At 52.0% G+C, this 21,454-nt stretch overlaps 1 protein-coding gene across 1 annotated transcript in view; it reads left to right on the top strand.

Moving 5' to 3' along the window:
• The first annotated feature begins 1,141 nt into the window (after window positions 1-1,141).
• Window positions 1,142-21,454, top strand: part of DTX4 (deltex 4, E3 ubiquitin ligase) — a 30,876-nt gene continuing 10,563 nt past the window's right edge. Inside the window, exons 1-6 of the mRNA XM_012643905.1 lie at window positions 1,142-1,367; window positions 9,510-10,233; window positions 16,346-16,407; window positions 16,761-16,922; window positions 18,742-18,803; window positions 19,760-19,912. Coding sequence (XP_012499359.1) covers window positions 1,157-1,367; window positions 9,510-10,233; window positions 16,346-16,407; window positions 16,761-16,922; window positions 18,742-18,803; window positions 19,760-19,912 — 1,374 coding nt within the window. The 5' untranslated portion in view covers window positions 1,142-1,156. The remainder of the gene's footprint in view (window positions 1,368-9,509; window positions 10,234-16,345; window positions 16,408-16,760; window positions 16,923-18,741; window positions 18,804-19,759; window positions 19,913-21,454) is intronic.

Genomic DNA, 21,454 nt, shown 5'->3' with positions numbered 1-21,454 from the left:
GAATAAATCAATTTAGTATGTATCTTCTTGACTCTAGTAATGTCGAATCAGGCCAGAGTACCATATTTGCTCTTTACATAGATAATATAAATCTATCATTCGCCAAATTGCTACATCCCTTTGGACTGGGTCTCCTTAGCAGAGGTTGAAGCTGAGCTGTGTGTGGCCCCTGGCCAGCACGCGACACTTTTGGCCAGCAGGGGGCGCTCAAGCTCCGGGGCACCATCCCGAGCAGCCAGGGGGCGTGGCTTCTGCATCCTTGACGGACAGCTAAGGTTGCTGGCGAGAATGAGGTAATACGAGCGCAAGCTAGGAGGGCGTGAGGGTGTGCGCGCGTGTGTGTGCGAGTGTGAGTGTTCGAGTGCGTGCGCAGGCCCTGAGACACTGCGTGTTTCGAGCTCGCGCTGCGGACACCGATCATGCTGCATTAAAAAAAAAGAAAATTACATTCTGGAAAGGAGGCTGCAAAGTTGCGGCCGGGCGACAGCGGCGGTCCCGGGGCCGCGTCATGGAGGGTCGCTCCTCCGCAGCAAGGAACCGGGGAAACCCCCGTGGACGCGGGTTTGCCTTAGCGCCCCGCTTGGGAGGGGCAATTCCTTCTGGAAGCGACTGAGCAGAGCCACAGGGAGGGGGAGCTGTCCCCGTGGCGGCGACTGCACTTCGTGCGGCGAAAGGGTGGGGAGGGAGGGGAGAGGGGAGGAGAAGCGAGCGTGCCATTCCGGGCGCGATCGTGCGGCGAGATCCCACCCCGGCGTCTGCAGAGCCCGAGGCGCAACTGGTGCGAGGGCTGGGTCCTCGCCTCGCCGCCAGCCCCAGTGCGCGGCCGCCGGGTGGCTTTTGCAAGGCGGGGGCCTGTTTGCAGAGAGCTGGGCATTTGCATGAAGCGACTCGACCCCACGGAGCAGCGGCAGCAGCGGCGGACCCCGGCGGCGGCGGCGGCGCGCGGTCGGACCCAGGCGGCCCCGGGCCCCGGGCCCCGGTGGATGCGCGGCTGGGGAGGAGCCCATGGGCCGGAGCTGAGGCTGCCCGGGGCGGCGGGGCGCGGGGCGGGGGGCGCGGTCGAGGCCCGGAGGCGGCGGCGCAGGAGGAAGCGGAGGAGGTCGGGCGCTCGGGGCCCGGGAGGCCGGCGGCGCAGCGCCGCAGCCCCGGGCTCGCCATGCTCCTGGCCTCGGCCGTGGTGGTCTGGGAATGGCTGAACGAGCACGGCCGCTGGCGTCCCTACAGTCCGGCCGTGAGCCACCACATCGAGGCGGTGGTCCGCGCCGGCCCCCGCGCGGGGGGCAGCGTGGTGCTGGGCCAGGTGGACAGCCGTCTCGCGCCCTACATCATCGACCTGCAGTCCATGAACCAGTTCCGCCAAGACACGGGTGAGCCGGCTGCCCCTGCCCCGCCCGCGCCCACCTCCCCGGGCCGCCACGGGATCTCCCGCCTCCTGAGCCCACCTTGGCCCCCCCCGTGGGCACCTCCGTGCAGGGGAGTCCCCAAGAGGGGGTGGTGGGCGGCGCTTTACTCCCTTTCATCCTCCTAGGATTCCCCCACCCAAACGTCCATGCAAGTAGTATCAGTGTTCTGGTTGTGCAAACCCAGCCTCGGTCTGGTCGGTGAGAGCCCCCTCCCCATTTCACGCCTCCTTTTCAGCGCTTGGTGGCCCTAAGTCCTTCCATGTAGACGTTCTATTGCCGCCCCAGCCCACAAGCAATCCCAGCCTCTCCAAAGCTCCCTGCCCTCGCCCGGCGGCTGCTCACACCCGGGCTGATCCTGCTCTGCCTTGGGCCTGCCACATACCTCCCTCACCCCGACCTTAGTGCCTCTGCACCTCCCGTGTGGGATGCCTTCCCGCAGCGGGTCCTGAGTGTGGGAACCGGCAAGGGAAGAAGGGATTCCCCGGAGGCTCCAGCCATACTCGGGTGAAGGAATCGCCGGGGCGTCCCTGGGAGGAGAGACTGGAGTTGAGGGATTCCAGGGGATGGGACGCCCTGGATGCTGTGGCTCTGGGGATGCCGCTGCTGTGCACTCCAAGTGCTGAGCAACAGGCCGAGCAGATGGAGAGAGGAGGGGGAGGGTCGGGGCTCCGGAATGTCTGGCAGGGAAGCCGCTCTCTTTGTCCGCGGAGCAGGAGGCAGATTCCTAAGGAGAAACTGTCCCCAAGCTTCCTCCTGAAACCGTAGCCTATGAGAGCGCTAAACTCCTATCTCTTCATGAGAATCAAGTTGCCACTATGGCCACCACAACCCGGCTTCTCAGCTGACCAGCCTTTCCAGGTCAGAGCCTAGAAGGGAGCCTGGGGGTGGGGTGGGGGGGTTGTCCGAGGGAGGAGGAGGAGGAGGACAGAGCTGCACCTCTTTGCTTGGTCCAGTGTGTCCATGCCTAACTGATGGCCCGGGACAAGTCTCTGTCTTTCCAGTAATCTCTTCAGTGGCAGGGGTGGGGAGGGGCCATTGTTTCTGGAATTCTAGCTAGGCTTTCCCAAGAGTGTTAAGGAAGGAGCCTGCAGAGGCAGGTGTGGTGGGGAGGGAATAGAGCAGGCCCAGGCTCAGAGAACAGCTGTTTGGGCTGGGTGTCTCAGCTTCCTTGGAAAGCCCCCACATCCTGTGTGCTAATTAGGATTGTCATGGGAAAGGGGTATCCTTCCTCCCGCATGTCCCCATCTTTAGTCACAACTCCCAACAACCTCTCTGCCAAGGACTCTGCAGACACTGGCCCAGCGAGTAAAGCTTTCTGGGGAAAGGATTCCAGAAGTGTTAGAATCCGAAGGGGCTTAACCCTTGGTGGGGAAGGGAGGGAAGCGGAGCTGAGAGAGACTGGGAGGAGGAGAATAGAGAGAAATGTGGGGAGATTGAGAAAGAGGATTAAGAGAATGTAATTGCGCAACTTGGGTGGAGGTGGTGGAGGTGAGGGTGGAGGTGTCAAGCTGGGGGAGGGGAGGGTGTCTGTGTGTTAGGTGAAGCTGAGCCATGGGTGGGACCACAAAGACCAGCAGTTAAGGCACCTGACAGGGAATTCCAGTCCTGCTCAAAATAAAAATAGCAGGTGTTAGCTTTTCTTTTTCAGATCAAATCTCTGCAGCATATGGAGAACCACCCTAGTGATATAAATGTCTCGGCTCCTCCCCCACATTTGGGAAGGGCAAAGGTCGAATTTGTGTTTGGGGGCGCCTAGAATGGGCGGGGTGTCTAGGAGCAGTCCTGACCTGAAGGACCCTTTTAATAGAAGTGAAGGGTAAACCAGGCGGAAAGACAGAAGCTGCTCCCCCAGGTCTGATTACTCCTACCCGAGGACTGGTTGACTATGGCCTCCTGGCCTCAGTTTAGCCAGAAGATGAGGCTCCTTGGATGCTAGACCAGAGGCAGAGAACTAGCCCTGGATCATTTTAAAGACTGCCTCAGGGAGTGTTTTGCATTGAGACAGCTTTGGTTTCATCCACTCACTGCTGAGCACCTCTCCCCTCCGTGCCAGGCCCTGTGCTGGATGTGGAAGGCACTGGGCTAAATTCCCAGGAACCTGGGTTTGTCAGAGCGCTTGTCAAAGTAGAATAGAATCTCCGGGTTTCTGGGCTCTGAGCCCCCTCCTCTCCTTTCTCCACCAACACACACACAGTTCCTCTCAATATAGCCCATTGATGAGGCCATGACAGGGTAGGAACTTTAAACCAGTGGCTCCCAGGCAACCTCAGCCAAGCCCCTGCAATGTTTAATTAAATTATCCACCATCCTCAAGCCACAGTTTAAAGCTGGGAACCAGAAACATCCCCATAAACAAAAGTGAGCTGGAAGTCCCCTGCCCAGAGGCGATTCCTCTCTTTTTTGTTGCCTCCTCTGTATGGGGACATTTCCTGACATGGGAGCTTTGTCTTTTCAGAAGTTGCCTGCTCTGCTGCTGAGTAAGTCCTCAGTCTCTCCACTCTCCTGGGCTCTTGCCCTCATCCAGCCTGTCTCCAGGGAGATGGCTTGGGAGGTGGCAGACACCCATCTGCCGCCTCTGTTTGTCCTGGGCCCTTCTCCTTCTACAGACCGCCTAGGGGTTTGAGTCATTTGCATTCTGTGCTGGTCCCCTCTAGGCCTTTGGCGTAGAGAATCTAGAAGAAGGGAAAAGATGGGGTGAGACAGAGGGACTGGGTCTTGTCTACTTCCAAAAGTCTTGGTGGGTCCTGTCTACCTGCTGTCATTTACCTTGACTGGGCTGCCCCTTTTCTGTCATAGGTCAGTGACTGGAGAGCTTTATTCAGCATGACTTTCTCCTGTATCTTCCAACACGCCTGATCTCCACCACCTCCAGGGCCCCAGGAGCAGGATGGGGAAAACTGGCGTTGGGAGTGGGGAGACATGACTCAGGCTCTTATCCTAGACTCATTGCTTACTATGTGACCTTGAGCAAGTCCTTTAACTGCTCAGACCTCATTTTCCTCTGTAGGATGAAGAGCAGCCTTAAGATTCCTTCTTTCCTTCTTTCTTTCCTCCCATATGCAGATTGGCAGGAGAACGGGTTAGACCTCTGCACCCATGATGATGCAAGATAGGAAGCATCTAGGTGTGGGGAGAGTTCTTTCCAGCTCGGAGTTTTCTGTGCAAGTTTTGCCTCCTTTATGTCTTTTAATGCAGTGAGAAGTGTCAGATGGAGAGAGAGAGGGGGGATTTAATTAGATGATTTGACAGAAGCTAATTTTTAGCAACACCCCCCCCCAACACCCACTACCCTGTGTAAGCACAGGAGTGGAGGACACAGACATCATGATGACCACATGATAGTTGTAGTATGCAGGATGTGCCATGTGTCTGCATCATGCCAAGCACGTTGCATACGCTATCTTGTTTAATCCTCCCAACCTTCTTCTGAAGAACTATTGTTACCCCCATTTTATAAGAAAACAATTTGAAAGAGATTAAGTTGCTCAAGGATTTACAGCTAATCGATGGCAGAGCTGAGATTCCAAATCAAGTGCCCTGTGTCCTTACTTTTTCAATCAGTGAACAGCTATGGGGCAACTACTTAGTGCAGGCACTGTACCAGGCATGTGGGATATAGCAATAATAGGACATCCAAGTCTTTGTCCTCGGGGAACTTTCTGGTGTGGATGGGGGATGCTGGGATGTCTTGGACACAGTACATGCTCTTACAGCAGGGACTTACCCACACAGATGTGGGTGGCATGCCCTAGAGACCTCAGGTCATGCCTGGAAGGCATTGCCTGCCATTTCCCAGGAGCCAAAACATTTTGGGTGCTTTGGGATGCAGCGTCTGAGTTGCTGGGAAAAGTTGATTTTCTTTCTCTTTCTTCCTCTTTAGTTTATGAACATCTTCTATCCCCTATCCTACTCCTACTAGAGGCTTTTTTTTTTTTTTTTTGGATGACCGTGCAGATTATCTAGTTTATGGACCTGATTCTGGAAAAGCCTAGGACTAGCACATTCCAAATAGGGTAGCTTCTGAAAATAATCAGAGAATGAAATCCCACCACCTCTCTTCTCTCAAGACTCTGATTCTGAAGTCTGCTTACCGTCTCTAACTCCCCTCTAGGGCTGAACTGAACTCAACAACTTTCCCTCCAAAAACTAGCTCTTCCTCTTGACATCTCTCTGCCTGTTCATGGTGACACCATTTTACCACTTTCCCATGGCTAAAGCCTCAGGATTCTTTGATTCGTTCTGCCATTCAGAGTCTTACTTAGGTGTGTTATATGTACAGCATGTAGGCCATGAGGCCCAACAGTTGAAACTTGAGCGTGCATGATGAAAACTCAGGGTGGTCATTCACGTGCAGGTCCCCAGGCCCAAGCCCTGGAGATGTACCCACTTGTTTCTTGAGGGCATTGCTGCTCCACACCCCAGGAGATTCTGAAGGAGGTGGTCTGAGAACCTCATTTGGAAAGCATTCAGCTACTCATGGTCAAGTCCTACCCATTTTTTCTCTGTAGAGTTCCTCCATTCTGTCACCTTTTCATTTTCCTGCCAACACCCTTCCACTCACCTGGAACTAATTAACAGAGCAGCTCTGGTCTCGTCGCTCTTTGCTTAACAAACTCCACTGGCTCCTCATTGCCTACAAATTAAATCTGTCACAGCTTGGCATTCCAGAACACGCAGGGCATAACATATTTTCCAGGCTTATGTTCCTCTCTGCCTTAGCCAGTCGGAGGCCACTTGTACCCTTGTACATTCCTTCAGAGTTCTCTGACGCCCCCAACTATCCATAAGGCCCCTTCTTTGCCGTTTTGCCTATTGAAAGTCTCCTTATTATTCAGATTCTATGCCATCTGTCATCTGTTTCTTGAAATGTTCTCTAAACCTTGAAATGCTCTCCAAACTGTTACTGCTTCGTTTATTCAATCAATATTTATTGGGCCCTTAGGCATGCCAGGCACGGGGATACAGCCGTGAGTAAACCCCTCGATGCCCGCTCTCGTGGGACTGGGAATCTCATGAGAAAGACAGATAGTCATCAAATTAGCCTCACCAATAAATGTGTAACTGCACATTGAGATGAGTGCTATGAAAAAAAAAAATGGGAACAGGAATTTGACCTGGTCAGGGCAACCCAGAGAGGCTTCCTTGAGGAAATGAGCTTTAATCTGTGAATAAGCAGCAAAGAGGATGCCGCAGTGTTTTGGGGAAGGAACCGGCATTGTGAAGAGGCCTAGAATCAGAGAAACCTGGCAACTGGGAGAAGCTGAAGGCCAGTGTGGCCAAATCTGGGCAGAGTGCGTTAGCAGTGAGGACCCACAGAGGTTGGCAGGTGGAGGGGATGCCGGTCCCAACCTAAGGGGAAGTCATGGAAGGGATTTCAGCAGGGAGGGGATGTGGTCAGATCTCCTGCCAACATGTATTCTGTTGGCATCTTGCTTGTGACATATTCTGCCTCATAAATAGTCATTCGCACAGTTGTCTTCTAACCCTGTTTTAGACTGCAAAGCTACTTGAGGAATGCTTGAATCTTTGCATTCCTCATAGCAGCTAATGGGTGCTCAGTGATGTGTGGTAAATGATGAAATATCAAAGTAGCCAGAAGTCTTCAATCAATCACAGCACCATTTATGGAGCCCTTGTAGCTGCCAGGCACTGCATTAGGCACTAGAATGCGAAGACCTCCACGGTGGTATCCCTGCCCCCACTTAAGGCACCCCAGGATGAAAAGTGCCAAAACACTGGTGCCCATCAGCCTCGGTCAAGAGATGCACTTCAGGTTCCTGAGGGTGGGACCTGGGCTGAAAGAACATTTCAGGAAATGGATGGTGAATGGCATAGGACCTGAATGATAAGGATAATTTCGACAGGTAGAAATGGCAAAGGAGGACATTTCGGTAGAAGAGACCTGGAGAATTGTTGGGGAGGGGCTTAGGGAACTCGGAGGGAACGCCTGTGGATAAGAGGGGCCTCTGTTTGGCAGGAAAATGGGGGGATAGAGAAAGATAAACCTGGAAAGGTATGTTACAGAGCCATGGCATAGTTTCCAGAAGTTCTGGGACTACTCTCAGGCATCTACAGGATTGATAACACTATTATTAAAAAAAATGCCCTTTAGGCACATTTGTGAGAATTGGTTAAGTGCATTGTCCCTGCTACCCTGGAAAGAATATAAAATAATGCCATTTAAATTCTCTAAACTTAATTTCCTCCTCTGTAAAAGGTATTTCATAGTGTTGCCCGGAAGATTATGTGGTTATGTGGGATATGTGAGGTGCTTTGTAAGTAATAAACATTGTGCAAATATGAGTTATATAGAAACTTTCTCTCTCTCCCTCTCTCTCTCTCACACACACAATGTCTACCTCCCCTGAACTAAACTTTCCCCGTGATTTTTTCATCCTGCTTAGATGTAATAGAAAATAAATTACAATAATAATCAGCAACTTTTATTGAGCTCTTGCCATGGTGACAGGTGCTATTTTAGAGTTTTATATTCATTTCTTCATTTAATCCTTAAATCCACCCTTTGAAGTAGCCACCCGGGACCCAAACAGACGAGGAAACTGAGGCTTAATCACACAGCTGGAAGGGACAGAACCACCCCTGTCGGACCCAAAGCCGCACTCTTTGTTCCCCAGCAAGCTGGCTGCTTAGGAAGGAAATAGAGGCAAACCCGGGAACTATTGCCGCCACCCTCCCATCCTGATACCCCCATGTCCCCCAGCAGAGGCCCTGGCGATGAATAGGGGATTGTTCTGCTTCTCCCTGGTGCCTCTGAATGTTGATGTTTTGGGTCATTAAGGGGCTTGGAGATGGGGTGGGGGGCGGGTTATGACCCTGGCAAAGGCCTGAATAGCCATTGTTCCTTTTCTTCCCCCCTTGAATGGGATTCTGTCCCCGGTCTTGGTGTCTCCCTCTGGCTTGGGGGAGGGGGTGGGTCAGAGGCCGGGGAAGGGGAGCCTTTTCCCACCACTTTGATGGATAGCTCTTAAGCCGACAGATGCAGAGATTCCAGCATCCTTGGAGCCCTCCCCACCCTGCCTTGAGCCAGGCATCTTTAGCCTTGGTGCTGGTGACATGAAATGAGCCCCGGCTGAGGATGGGTCTGGTTCAGGTTTGGGAAGAGGCGGCAACAGTTACAGACTTAGCTCCCTTGTAGTCTTGCCGGTTCAATTCTACGGTACCGTTAACCCCTGTAAATAACCTTAGCCTCTTCCCTGCCCCTGCAGTGAGACTGTCAAAATTAAGATGTTCCTATCTTTCGGAGAGTTTGAGCTTCTTGAAAGAAAGATGTTAGATAACTTTAAAGTTATTCTCATGACCACTGAAAATATTATTTTTGTTGATATAAGATTTAATGTTGGGAAATATGAGAGAGTTCTCCCAACCGGATTTCCCTTCTTCTCACAGTAACACACCATTTTTTTTCTTTTTGCACCATACCCATAAATGTACAGAGCCAGCTCCATCACCACTGTCTCTGGGCAGCCTCCCCAGGTGGAGACAGTCTTCCCTCTGTCTTCCGGGCTTCCACGGCCTTGTGTTCTTTTCCTCCACAGCCGTTGGTGCAGAGGCATTTAGAGAGACAGCGGAGAAGGAACATGGTCTTCGTGAGCACGTGCTGTATGTGTTAAGGGCTGTATATGCCCCAGTGCAATGTTTAGGGTGCACGTGAAATCCAGTACCCGGCACGTACCAGCGCATGTTTGTTGAATGATTAAGTGAGGCACATTTAATTTTTACAGAAACCCTGGAAAGTCGTTATTATCCTGTTTCCCAAGGGAGAAAAGGAGGCTGAGAGGTTCTATGTCAGCTAGTAAGTGAGTGAATTTGCTGGCAAACCAAGGTGTTCCGGCTCCAAACCGGGAGGCACTCTTTCTGCTGCCCCACGCTGCCTCCCAGGTCCTTCATGTTGTAACTCGCCTGCTTCCAGCCTGGTTGGACTGCAGACGTCTTGAAGGCAGGGAGGCGTCACTTTCAGAGCCGACACCTCAACAGGCAGTGTGGTGCCCGCCACACAGTAGGACTTGTCATGTGTCTACCTGTTAATGTAATGCCATTCAGCATAATTCATGCTGACCTGACCTCTCCTCCGTCCCACTCTGGCAGGGACCCTGCGCCCAGTTCGCCGCAACTACTACGACCCGTCCTCGGCCCCCGGGAAGGGCGTTGTGTGGGAGTGGGAGAACGACAATGGCTCTTGGACGCCCTACGACATGGAGGTGGGCATCACCATCCAGCACGCCTATGAGAAGCAGCACCCCTGGATCGACCTCACCTCCATCGGCTTCAGCTACGTCATTGACTTCAGCACCATGGGCCAGATCAACCGGCAGACCCAGCGCCAGCGCCGCGTCCGCCGGCGCCTCGACCTCATCTACCCCATGGTCACGGGCACCTTGCCTAAGGCTCAGTCCTGGCCAGTCAGCCCCGGGTCGGCCACCTCGCCCCCTGCGCCACCCTGCTCCTGTCCACAGTGCGTCTTGGTGATGAGTGTTAAGGCGGCTGTGGTCAATGGCAGCTCTGGGCCCCTGCAGCCCCCAGCGACACGCAAGAGCGTGCCCCCCTCCGGAGTGGTCAAGCTGCCTCCCCCACCAGGCCCCGGGGCCAAGCCCCTGGACAGCACAGGCACCATTCGAGGCCCAGTGAGGGCAGCCCCATCACAGGTGATCCGGCGACAGACCTCCAGCATGCCGGCTGGGGCAACTGCGGGCTCTCCTGCCAGCCCCCCAGGAGCTAACGGCAAGACGGGAAGGGTCGCCCTGGCCACCCTGAATCGTACCAACCTGCAGCGACTGGCCATCGCCCAGTCCCGGGTGCTGATCGCCTCTGGGTAGGTGCCTCCGTGGCTGCCTCGGAGCATTTACTCATTGCAGAGAGAGGCTAAAACTGATCTTCTGGTCAGTGGAAGGAGGGGCTGCCAAGACTTAAGCCCCTCCTTATCTTGTGTTGGCCCCTTGGTGCAGGTGCAGGCAGCACCGTGTGTGGTGGATGAGGGAGGGTTTGACTTGGGGTCCCAGCGATCTGGATTCTGATTGAGACTTTGCCTCTTACTAGCCATGTGATTTGGGGCTAGATCCCTGACATTATAGAGTCCCAACTTCCTCCTCTGCAAATGCTGGCAATAATTCTCATGTTAGGGTTGCCGTGAGGTTTAGAGAAGATTGTGCATAGTGAGTAATAATAGGCAACATTAATTGAGCTCCCACTGTGTTGTAGTTTGGGGGCTTTATCACCTCATTTAATCCTTGCAACAACTATGAAATATGCACTGTCCCATTTTCCAGATGAAGAGAATAAAGGTTCCCTTGCAAGGGCACATAGCTAACCATTGGCATCGACTAGGATTCAGACTTGAGGAAGGCTGATGCTAGAGCCCCGATTCTGACCCTGCTGTGCTCCTCCCCCACCAAGCACGTGCCACAGTGCAGGGCACAGAGTAGGTGCCAAATGAGGGTTAGTCCCTTTCCTCTGGTCTCTCTGGAAGCTGGAGGGGCGACTCCAGATGGAATTAGCAGCCCATCTTTAGTGACTACTTACCATGTGCTGGGTGCTTTCCATGTACTGATTGTCTGTTATTCCTATGACAACCTGGTGATGTTGTAGGTCCTATTAGTATTGCTTTTTCCATTGTTCCTGATCTTGCAGATCATACAATTGAAGCAACCCAGGTCCATGCGGTGCCTGCAGCCCCTGGTTGCTCATCATTCGCACACTCACCCAGTCTTCCTTTTCTTTCTTCAGCAGGGTCTGCTTTCAGCCCCTGAACCCCAGACAGTCAGAATGGTTTTAGATTTGGGTTGGGCACCTGAGTCTGAAAATCCTGAGACAGTGCCGTTGTACTCAGCTGGGTCTCTGTACATAGAGGTTTGCAGCTGGGAGGAGAGAGGAAGGAGGGTATACCGCAGGGTGGACGGAGTACTGGGCTGGGAGTCCAGAGACCTGGAGTCCAGGCCTCTACTGCTGCCTCTGCCACTGGGATGAGCCACAGAACCTGCGCAAGACCCAGTGGACTTGCCTGCCCCTCGGAGTCCCTGTGAAAACCTCCACTAGGGGAGTTTGCCCCGTGGCAGTTTACTAGATTATTGCATTCCCTTACTCTGTGATGGAAGGTCAGACACAGGCTCTCAGCTCAGAATTAACTCCCCAAGGAGGGCCACGCAGCTCACGTGTTACAGAGTAGGGATCGAAACCCAAGTTGCCGCCCTCTGGTCCGCTGTTCTTTTGGCTAAAGCCCAGCTCCTCATGGTACGTAAAAATGATTTACAAATGGCAAAATGCTGGTCAGATGCATGGGATTTTCATGACCTCCCCTGAGTTGGCAGAAGCTTCTGGGAGAGGGGAATGGGCACCTAAGCTGTGCCTCCGCAGAATTTCTCCACCCACCCCATCACACAGCAGCATCCTGGGGGCCTCTAGCAGAGTTTGGGGTGACTGCTGGTGTGGAGGAGAGAGGCTCACATGCCGGATAAGAGCATGGCCTCCAGAACCTAGGACTGCCGGGGCTTGAACCCAAGTTCCTTGCTGATTCACTTGGGGTAAGTTTCCTCTGTCTTCAGTTTCCTCATCTGTAAAATGGGATAGTAACAGTACCTTCCTTTTTGGGTTGTCACAAGGATCACATGAGATGGTCAGTGGTAGACTTAGCACAATGCATGCACATAAGGGTTCAGTCGGTCTTCGCCGCTGTTATTGCTATTATTGTTAACAGGTACTCATGAATATGTACTACACAGTTGTTGACTTGAAGTCAAAGCTGAGCTCCAACACCCCACCTTGTCTCTGGCGCCCTTGGCAAGTGCCAAGTGACCTCATGCCATCATTGAGGAAGAGGCACCCAGGTGGCTTTGAATCTCGAGGAGTGAGTCGAAGGCGGCTTTTTCTCTCTTCTTTGTTCCTTCTGCCTGCCAATAGAGTCGGGGCTAGAGAATGGGTGGAGGTCCAGGCAGTGCAGTTTCAAAAGGGCTATAGAAACAAGTTGTGTTTTTTTTTTTTTCCTCAGTTCTGTTTTCCTGACAAGGGAGGCCCCTGCCTACCCCTCTGAATCTTCCAGGCCTTCCCTTTTCACCTCCAACCTCCTCCCTCACCCCCATCCCACCTTCTCTTCCAGCCTCTCTTGGCCATTTAATTAGCGTGTTGATTCCCTTTGTCTGGCATTGCCATCGACCTTCTGTCGTTGCAGCGCCCCTCCCTCCCTCCCCTCTTTGCCCGTGACCTCTTCCAGCAACTTTCCCACGGAAAAAGGAAGACCAGGGAGGGCGGGAGAAGTGGGATGGAGAGAAAGGTTTGGGGGGGAACAAAAGATCCTGTGAATTATTCAGAGACACAAGCAGGGGGTTTCTAAAGAGAGAGGGGGGCTGTGCGGTGGAGGGTGGGCGTCGCCCCAGCTAGGCCTTGGTTGCCGTAGAGACGAGACCCTTGTCCTGCCGGAGGATTCCTGGGTTGGTTCATAACTCCCGGAGAAAACACTGCTTCTCAGGATGGTGTCGGCAGAGATCCCCTCCCTCCCGCAACCAACCTCCTTCCACCTTGCCAGCTCTCATCTCTTGTCTCAGTTTTATATTTTAGCAACAAAAACGACAACTTGGACCCTCCTTAACTGCAAACAGCCCAGCAGAGGGAGGGGAGGGGCGTGTTTTGATTGGCCCACAAGTGGTTGGGCCAGGCAGCTTTGACAGAGTGGCGTTGCCTGGAGGACTTGAGAGGCAAGCCTGTCATCAGGTTGCTGTTTTCTAGGAGGGCTCAGGCATAGTCGCTGGGGCCCTAACTGGGTGTGACTGGCCTGGACTTCATGGGCTGTTCTCTTAGGTTTTCAGTAACCAGGAACAGTGGGGGAGGTGTGATCAGGTGCTGCCAGCTCAGCACCCCTAAGTACTGCCCATCACTGCTCTACACTTGATACCCATGTCTTCAAGCATCTGAGAATATTGGAATATCAAAGCAGGAAAAGGCCCTTTACAATTGGGAGATGAAAGTGTACACCATCATCCAAATTTGCATAGGACTCAGCTATTTACTAAGTATTTGACCTAAATCCTAAATCTTTAGAGGGACCCCCATAGGGCAGATATTTAGGGTGCCCTTGCACTGCGGTGGCAACTCAGATGTGGTCAGCAAAGTGCAGAGAGGCTGCGTGGCCCTCCCAAAGGCGCAAAGCAAGTCAGCACCGAGCTGGGCTACAGCGAAGATCCCCTGACCCCGGCGCAGGCTCCTTCCATCATACCCTTCTGTATTTCATAGGCAAATATCCCCCTCCTCCCCGGGACCCCTGCTGCCTAAAGCCCAGTGACGAGCCCACCAGCTGTGCTGTCCTTTTCCTGACGTGGCACTGCGTCTCTCCCACCTGTCAGAGCCACGGTTTGCATGCATGTCCGGGGCCCACTTGCAGGCTCTCCCCTCCCTCTCTCCAGACCTTGCCCCAGTTCTCGAGCTGCCTGGGATGTGTGGTGTTCTGGGGATTGGAGTATTTCCTGGTTGACCAGGTTGGGTGTGGAAACCTGCCAGTCCAGTTTTGGGAACAAAGGTGGCTTTTGTCACCCGGATCTCAGCTACCTATCAGCTGGAGTGGGGGCCTCAGAGATAGTGAGGGGGAAGGCAGGTGCAGGGCTGGGCAGGCAGGAGCACTGCCCCCTGGTGGGGAGCTGGAAGCAGGCCCCGGGAGGCCAGGTCTTTCCTGTGCCCCCAGCCTCTCCAGAAGGAGCTGGGTGAGGAGAAGCCGCCATGGGTGGGGTCCTAGGGCTTAGGCTGTCACCTTGCTGTCAGGTACTGGGGTGAGAAATCATCAACAAGTCTCCCTGGTATCTTCTAACCCAAGAGCCTCACAATTTTACAGATGAGGAAATGAAGGCTCAGAAAATTTAACTAACTGTGAGAAGCTACTGGAAACATTGGGACTCAAACACAGTTTCCCTGACTCCCGTCCACCACAGCGTGCCTAGCCCTGGGGGGCAGGCCACAGAGTCCAGAATCAAGTCCATTCCTCTTTCTGTGGCCTAGCGGCCCTTGTTTAAAGTTCAGCTTTCCCCTCCCTCCATCTGGGTTTGATTTATCCTGGGGACAGTTTCAGAAGAAAAGTGGCATTTGGTGGCCTGGTGAGACACAAACATTCCCACATCTGTTCTTTCACATACTTCTCCCAGCGTTGGTGCACGGGTCGTCATCCGTGGGAAGGGACGGAGGCCAGAGCAAGCCTGGTGTAGCTGGGGAAGCACCATCCTTACGGGCATGTGGGCACGGACAGTCCCCACTGCTCAGCCTGGAGGTCCCATTCCAGCTGTCCCCTTTCCTAGGGTTGGGTTTACTTGTGACACTCTCTGAACATCAGGTCTTCTGTCTGCAGTGTGGATGTCACGAGGATTGCATAGACATAAGTGCTCGGCGTAGTGAGTGGCCTGGAGTGGGCTCTGGGGCCAGGTTTTCTGGGTTCAAATCCTTAGCCATGTGGTCTTGGTCAAGTTTGCTTAACCTCTCTGTGCCTCAGCTTCCTTGTCTATAAAATGGCGCTAATGACAATGCTTCTTGCATAGGTTGTTGGGAGGATGAGACAAGATTCTATGCTGTAGGCAGTGGGAGCCGCTCCTGGCAGGAGGCGAGCTCTGGGCATGTTAGCGATTTTAACACATGGATGAAGAAGGGCCATGGGCGGTGTGTTCACGGCTGTGTCCCCAGCATCGGGAATGGTGTCCAACACAAAGTAGGACTCAATAAACACGGTTTGGATGGACAGATGAACATATAAACAAAGGCTCTTTTCCCCACCCCCTGTGTTCCCAGCACCGTCCTGCCCCCATAGTGGACCTGCTGGCCTCCCAGGCTGTCTGGCCCCTGAAGTCATCTGTGACCGGGTCCAGTGGCCTCTCCAAGGCCAGCTGTGGGAGCCTGGGCTGCAGAGGGGATGGCGCAAGACCCAGCCCCATGTGTTCCATATTTTCTGAGTCAGCACCGTGGGAGGCCTGCCTTTCCCAGGCAGCTGCGCCGTCTCCTCTCCAGCCTGGCTGGAGTTGCTGGGGAGAAGGGCAGAAAGCGGAGGTGGCTTTGCCTGATATTTGTATATATCTCGGGGAGAGGGAGAAGTGGCAGCTGTTCCAGCAGTGGCTTCCAGATGCTGGACTGGGGATTCACTACATCTGCATCCTCTCGGGAGCCTTGGAAAAGTGCAGATTCTCATGCTCCACGGATGGAGATTCTTGTCTAGACCTGGAACTCTGTCTTGTTAAGAGCATCGTAGGTGACTCTTTTGTACACCCAGGTTTGAACTTGCTTCTTTATTTTTTCATTTCTTCAACAAATACAGATTGATTGCCTATGAGTGCCATGTTCTGAACAAACCAGACATAGATATTTGCCCTTGTAGTGCTTAGATTCTAGAAGGGGAGATAATAAGCAACAATTTATTTTAAGAAATCATAAATACATCAGGAGTCCCAGGGTGGGTGGAGGGGTGGGCAGCGGTATTAAATAAGGTGGTCTCAGAAACCTCACTGAGAAGGTAGGCATTGAACTGAGACCGGAGGGGTAGTAGAAGAGAGAATGAAGCAGTTATCTGGTGGAACAGCATTTCAGGCACATGGAACAGTGTATGCAAAGGCTCTGAGACAAGAGTGTGACTGGCACGTAGGAGGAACAGCAAGAGCAGAGCAAAGAGTCAAGTGATAACGAGAGGAGGCCAGAAGGATAAGGGAATTGAGGGGTGAGAGGTGTTGGCAGATCACACAGGGCTGTGTAGGCCCTGCTGGGACTTTGACCTTGACTCTGAGTGAACTGAGGATTCATATCAAGCTCTGAGGTTCTGAGTGGAGGAGTGACATGGTCTGACTTAGGCTGTGAAGATGTCACCTCTGGCTGGCTGCTGTGTTAAAAGCTTACTGCATCTTTAGTAGGGTTCAACATGGTCCATTTTGTCCCTCTTGTCAAAACCATAAGGAATCTTCTCTTTCCTTCCACAGGGTCCCCACTGTCCCAGTGAAGAACCTAAACGGGTCCAGTCCTGTCAACCCTGCCTTAGCAGGTAAGAGAAACCCTGTGATGCACTCGCTTAAGATAGAGAAATCAGAGTTGCAAAACAGGTAGTGAGCATTTGTAAAAAGGAGGTAATGTGGATGTTAATGGAAGCGAACAGGGATTTTGGGAATTGCATGAGAAAGTCAGGAAGCATTTGGGGGAGAACTGATTGCTAAAAGCAAAGCATGCTATTGAAGAATAAGTTTCTGGCAAAAAAATAGAAGGCAGAGCAGAGAATCCATGAGTTATGAGAACTGTCTCCTGGAGAGGAGGAGAACAGGGTAATGGGGAGGGAGGAATTTGGGGTGTGTTGGGAGCCACGTCTTCAGTCCTTCCTCACCCACCCCCTGCCCCTTTCAGGAATCACCGGGATCCTCATGAGTGCAGCGGGGCTGCCTGTGTGTCTCACCAGGCCACCAAAGCTGGTCCTACACCCACCCCCCGTCAGCAAGAGCGAAATAAAATCCATCCCAGGGGTTTCCAACACAAGCCGCAAGACCACCAAAAAACAAGCCAAGAAAGGTACCAGCCTCTTTATCCTATGGGGTACAAAGCCCTGGCTCCCAGCCCTGGCTCTGCCCTCACCGCCAAGGGTCACGGCCATGGCTTAACCCTCTGGGCCTTAATTTCTGCATCTGATAAGTGGGCCTAACTAGTAAATTTTGATAATTATACCAAAGTGGATTGTGTATGGATCAGATGGAAACACCTGAGAAATAAAAATATACAGTGCAAAAGTATAGAAACATAAAAATATAAAATGTGGTACAAAGGAAATATGTTAGAAAAGAAAGATCACTGTGGCATTGGAACCAAAACAGACTGGATTCACATCGTAATTTTGTCATTTACAAGTCGTGGGGCCTCTGTTTACTCATCTTTCTGATGGGGTAAAAAACACTGATAAGCGGTATCTGGGAGGGACGTCCTGGAATGTGTCCATGACAGTTGGGAAGTAGCCACTGTCTCACGTCCCTCTAGAGCCTCCAGATACTCCGGCAGCTTGAACCCTCCTTCAGGAACCCCTTCCTACCTGCCCACAACCCAGCACCTAAGGGGCCAATACCTGGATTTACCCGGCAGTGCAGGACCCTGGCTCAGCCTTTCTGGTCTCTGGTCTAGATTGTTAAATGATGTGACTGTCCCCATCTTGCAAGCTTCTTGTGAAGTTTAAATCAGATCATATGTGTGTATTGCACTTAGGCCAGGTCCTGGCAAGAAATAAGCTCTTAATTAAAGGAAGCATAAGTCCTACAAAAGAAGCAGGGCAGTGGGAGGGGAGGGCCTGCATTGCAGCTTTTGGCTGTTGCATGATCTACTTCCTCAAACCCTTGTCCTACTTTTCCAGTTTATCAAAATTTCCCTGCTTAAATGAACTCAATTGCCTCGCTCCTAGTCTGATAGGAAGTCACAGGATTTTACACTTTCTCACTCTTCCTGTTATTACTAACAGCACATATTGAACCTTTATCTGGCAAAGTGTTGAAGGACTGTACGTCCATTAGCTCACCGAATTGTCAAGCCACCCTTTGGGGTAGGTGCTATGTTCTTTTCCATTTTATAGGTGAGAAAACAGAAGCTTAGAGAAATTAAGAGGGCGACCCAAGGGCTGGCACTGATCTTTGTTTCTTTCTTTGCCTCTTTGCAAGGCGGTATCATCCCCTCCAGGGCCTTCAGTTTGGGCTGCCTCTTAAGGGTCTGGTCCAGAAGAAATCCCTAAATCATGGCAGCCCACCAGATGCCTCCCAGGGCATCACCCTTCCCCTGCTGCGGGGCTGTGTCTGCTGCCAGTGACAGCACCGCCCAGAGCCAGGGAAGACCGTCCTGAAGTTGTGGGTCGTCACTTCCTGGTTTCCCATAAAGATAATCTCACTTTGATGCCACAGTATAAATTGAGACCGTACTTAGCAAATTGTAAAATGAATGCAGTAAGACTGCCTAATGTTTATTTACTGTGTAACAGTTTACAAAGTGCTTTCATATCTGTTATCTCATCCTATCGTTTGGACAAGTCCAGGCTCTTTGACTGTAAGGAAGAGAAACCCACTTTGCTCATCTCACCTAAAAAGTGGGTTTGTTGAAAATAAGTAAAGGGATGTCAGGGAAGTGACTGCAAGAGGGAAAGGCGGGTGTGACACCTCCCTCTCTCCACACCACCTCACTGGCTCTTCTACAACTGGCATTCTCTTTCTCATTCTTAAGACCAATGGCAGAAGGAATTCCTCCCCTTTTCTGCTTTGAACTTGGCTGGTCACCCTCCTCTCCGGCATGCCTAGCATGGCAAGGCTGTGTGAGGCCTTACCTCTGCTTTGGTGGCCCACTGATCTTCCTGTCCCTGCAGGTAAAACCCCAGAGGAAGTGCTGAAGAAGTATCTGCAGAAAGTCCGGCACCCACCAGATGAGGTGAGTGCAGGGAAGCAGGGCGGGGTTCACCTTCTCTGTCGCCCACAAGCATTTCTTCTGCTGTGTTTTCTGCGGGATGTGGCCGGAGCTGCTTTCCAAGCCCCGAGTGGTACAGAGCTGGTCAGAGCTGACACCTGGCTCCAGGGTTCCCGGTTCAGAGCTGCTGCAGCACCTCAATCTCCCCCACCTCCCTGTTCAGCATAGTGCGAACTGATTATAAACTACCTTAACGTGACAGCCTGAATATAAGAAAAACAGTATGATAAGCCGTGAGAACTCTCTTTAAAATGGGTTTGATGCAGACCAGGTTCTCGAACAGGGGCCATTTAGCTCCCTAGGGAACATTTGGCCATGTCTGGAGACATTTTTGGTTGTCATGATTCGAGAGGGGGAGATGTCACTGGCACCTAGTGGGTAGAGCAGAGACCAGGGATACCGCTACACACCCTGCAATGCCCGAGACAGCCCCCACAGCAGAGAATTTCCTGCCCAGAGTGTCAACAGTTCTGAGGCTGAGAAACTCTGTCCTAGATTCATTTAAATAGCAGCTCCTCTGGTACGCTGGAAATGCAATTTCTTTACAAAAGTTCACCTTACGTAAAGATTATCGATGTCTGTCAACAAGCATCTGTTTCCTCCACAAGCCATTGGAGGACACAAAGGAAGGACAGTGCCTCGTCCCAGCCCTTAAGGAGATTATAATTTCCTCGATGAGCCCACGTTAATAAGTACCACTAGCAGGAATAATTTCAGGAATTTCTCCTTTTGTAAAGCAAGACAAAACCATATTTAGATCCCCAAAAGCACATACTCCCTGATTTGCGGACTTTCTAGAAGAGGAGCAGTAACAGCTCATCCAACCCCGGAGCTCATGCGGGAACCACCATGGGGGTGCCCTGGCCTCCCAGCGGGGTGAGAGCTGACGGCCCATGTGCTCCGTCTCCTCCCACCCCCAGGACTGCACCATCTGTATGGAGCGCCTCACGGCCCCGTCGGGCTACAAGGGCCCACAGCCGACCGTGAAGCCCGACCTGGTGGGAAAGCTGTCCAGATGCGGCCACATCTACCACATCTACTGCCTGGTGGCCATGTACAACAATGGGAACAAGGTTAGTGCCAGCCTGTGGGGCTGCTGCTCCCCCTGATGGTGGGCCCCGGAGGAGAAGATCATGAAGGCCCTACTCGGGCCTCGCCCAGGTGATCCGGGGGATCTTAGAGGTACCCCAGGGCAGCAAGAGTGACGACCTTGGCTGCTCTCAGCAGTATCAATTCTCCACCACATTGCGATGCCGGCAAACCCTGTCTTCACCTTCCCTTTGGGCCATGCCCCTAACTACAGCCTTAGGTGTGAAGGTCTAAGGGGGGAGGACTTTTGTCCCTCAGGATTCTGAGGGGAATAGCCTGTTGTCAAGGCCCATAACAAGGTGAAATGGGCACCCATCGGTGAGGGAGAAGTAAGTTCTTATCCCAGCCCTGGCCCCATGGTGAGTGTTCATCCATGCTTTGCAAATGGGTTTCCCAATCGTTCCCCAATCATCCTTTCTTCTCCAGGGCTAGAGATTTTCAGTTATAATTCATTTTCTTTGGACAGCTTTAAAACACCCTTGATTGTCCCTTAAAAGGCATTAGAGACTCTTTCCAAAGTGTATCTGGTAATCCCTGCCCTAGAACCCCACTGTTGGAAGAGGGGAAGACCATTTGAGATGCTTGTCTTGTCCATTAACTGACAATGCAATGGCGTTCTCCCCTTAGAGCTGGTTTCTAGTCTCCTGAAGTGATAATTCTCTTTTTACAATGTCTGAGCATTTCCTAAGTCATTGGTTTATGTTCTTTCCTGTGCCTGGAGTAACTTTTACTCCCCATCTCCATGAGTTTGAATCATTTCTCCAGGCCCAGCTTGGATAGCATCAGAGTCTGAGATTTTCCTGATATCCTCTTAACTTGTCCTCTAAAACGTCTGGATTTCAGGGGCTGCTCTGTACATCTCTTGCTGTGGGGAATAGAAGAAACGAGAGGCAGCAGACCCAAGCTTGAATCCCGGCTTAGTAGCTGAATGACCTTGGGCAAGATTTTTCAACCTCTCTGAGATTTTGTTTTCCATCTGGAAAACGGAGATTAAAACCACACCTACATTATAGGATGTTGTTACTATTATTGTTCAAATTGATAATCTCCTTTGTATTATGGCTATAATTTTCTCCCTTCATCTTTATGGAGCCTATTTGATTGACATTCCCAAAGTGCTGACCTTGGGCTCTTTCTTCATGTCCCCAGAGTCACAGTGGTGCTCGATCACCCATGGAGGATGCGAGTCTGGATCCCGTGTTCAATTTCCAAGCCCTGGGTTAAAAGGCTTCAGTGGGACCTTGCATTTAAAGGGGTTATTTTGGGCTTACAGGGGTTTCTTAGCATATTTGTTCCCTTTTTGATGACTGTATTCGAGAATAATCTAGTAACTCTTTGCATTTATTTCCATGAGGCTTCAAAAATGTTTCTCAACATACTATCCTTTATTCTCTTTTGCACACCTGCTTTGAAGCATGTGTTCTTTTTTTTTTTTGAGACAGAGTCTCACTCTGTTGCCCGGGCTAGAGTGAGTGCTGTGGCGTTAGCCTAGCTCACAGCAACCTCAAACTCCTGGGCTCAAGCGA

The sequence above is a fragment of the Propithecus coquereli genome, unplaced genomic scaffold, assembly GCF_000956105.1.
Source record: "Propithecus coquereli isolate 6110/MARCELLA unplaced genomic scaffold, Pcoq_1.0 Scaffold202, whole genome shotgun sequence".
Lineage (NCBI taxonomy): Eukaryota > Metazoa > Chordata > Mammalia > Primates > Indriidae > Propithecus > Propithecus coquereli.
Note: the sequence above shows the minus strand (reverse complement) of the source record. Positions and strands in the feature narration are given on the sequence as shown.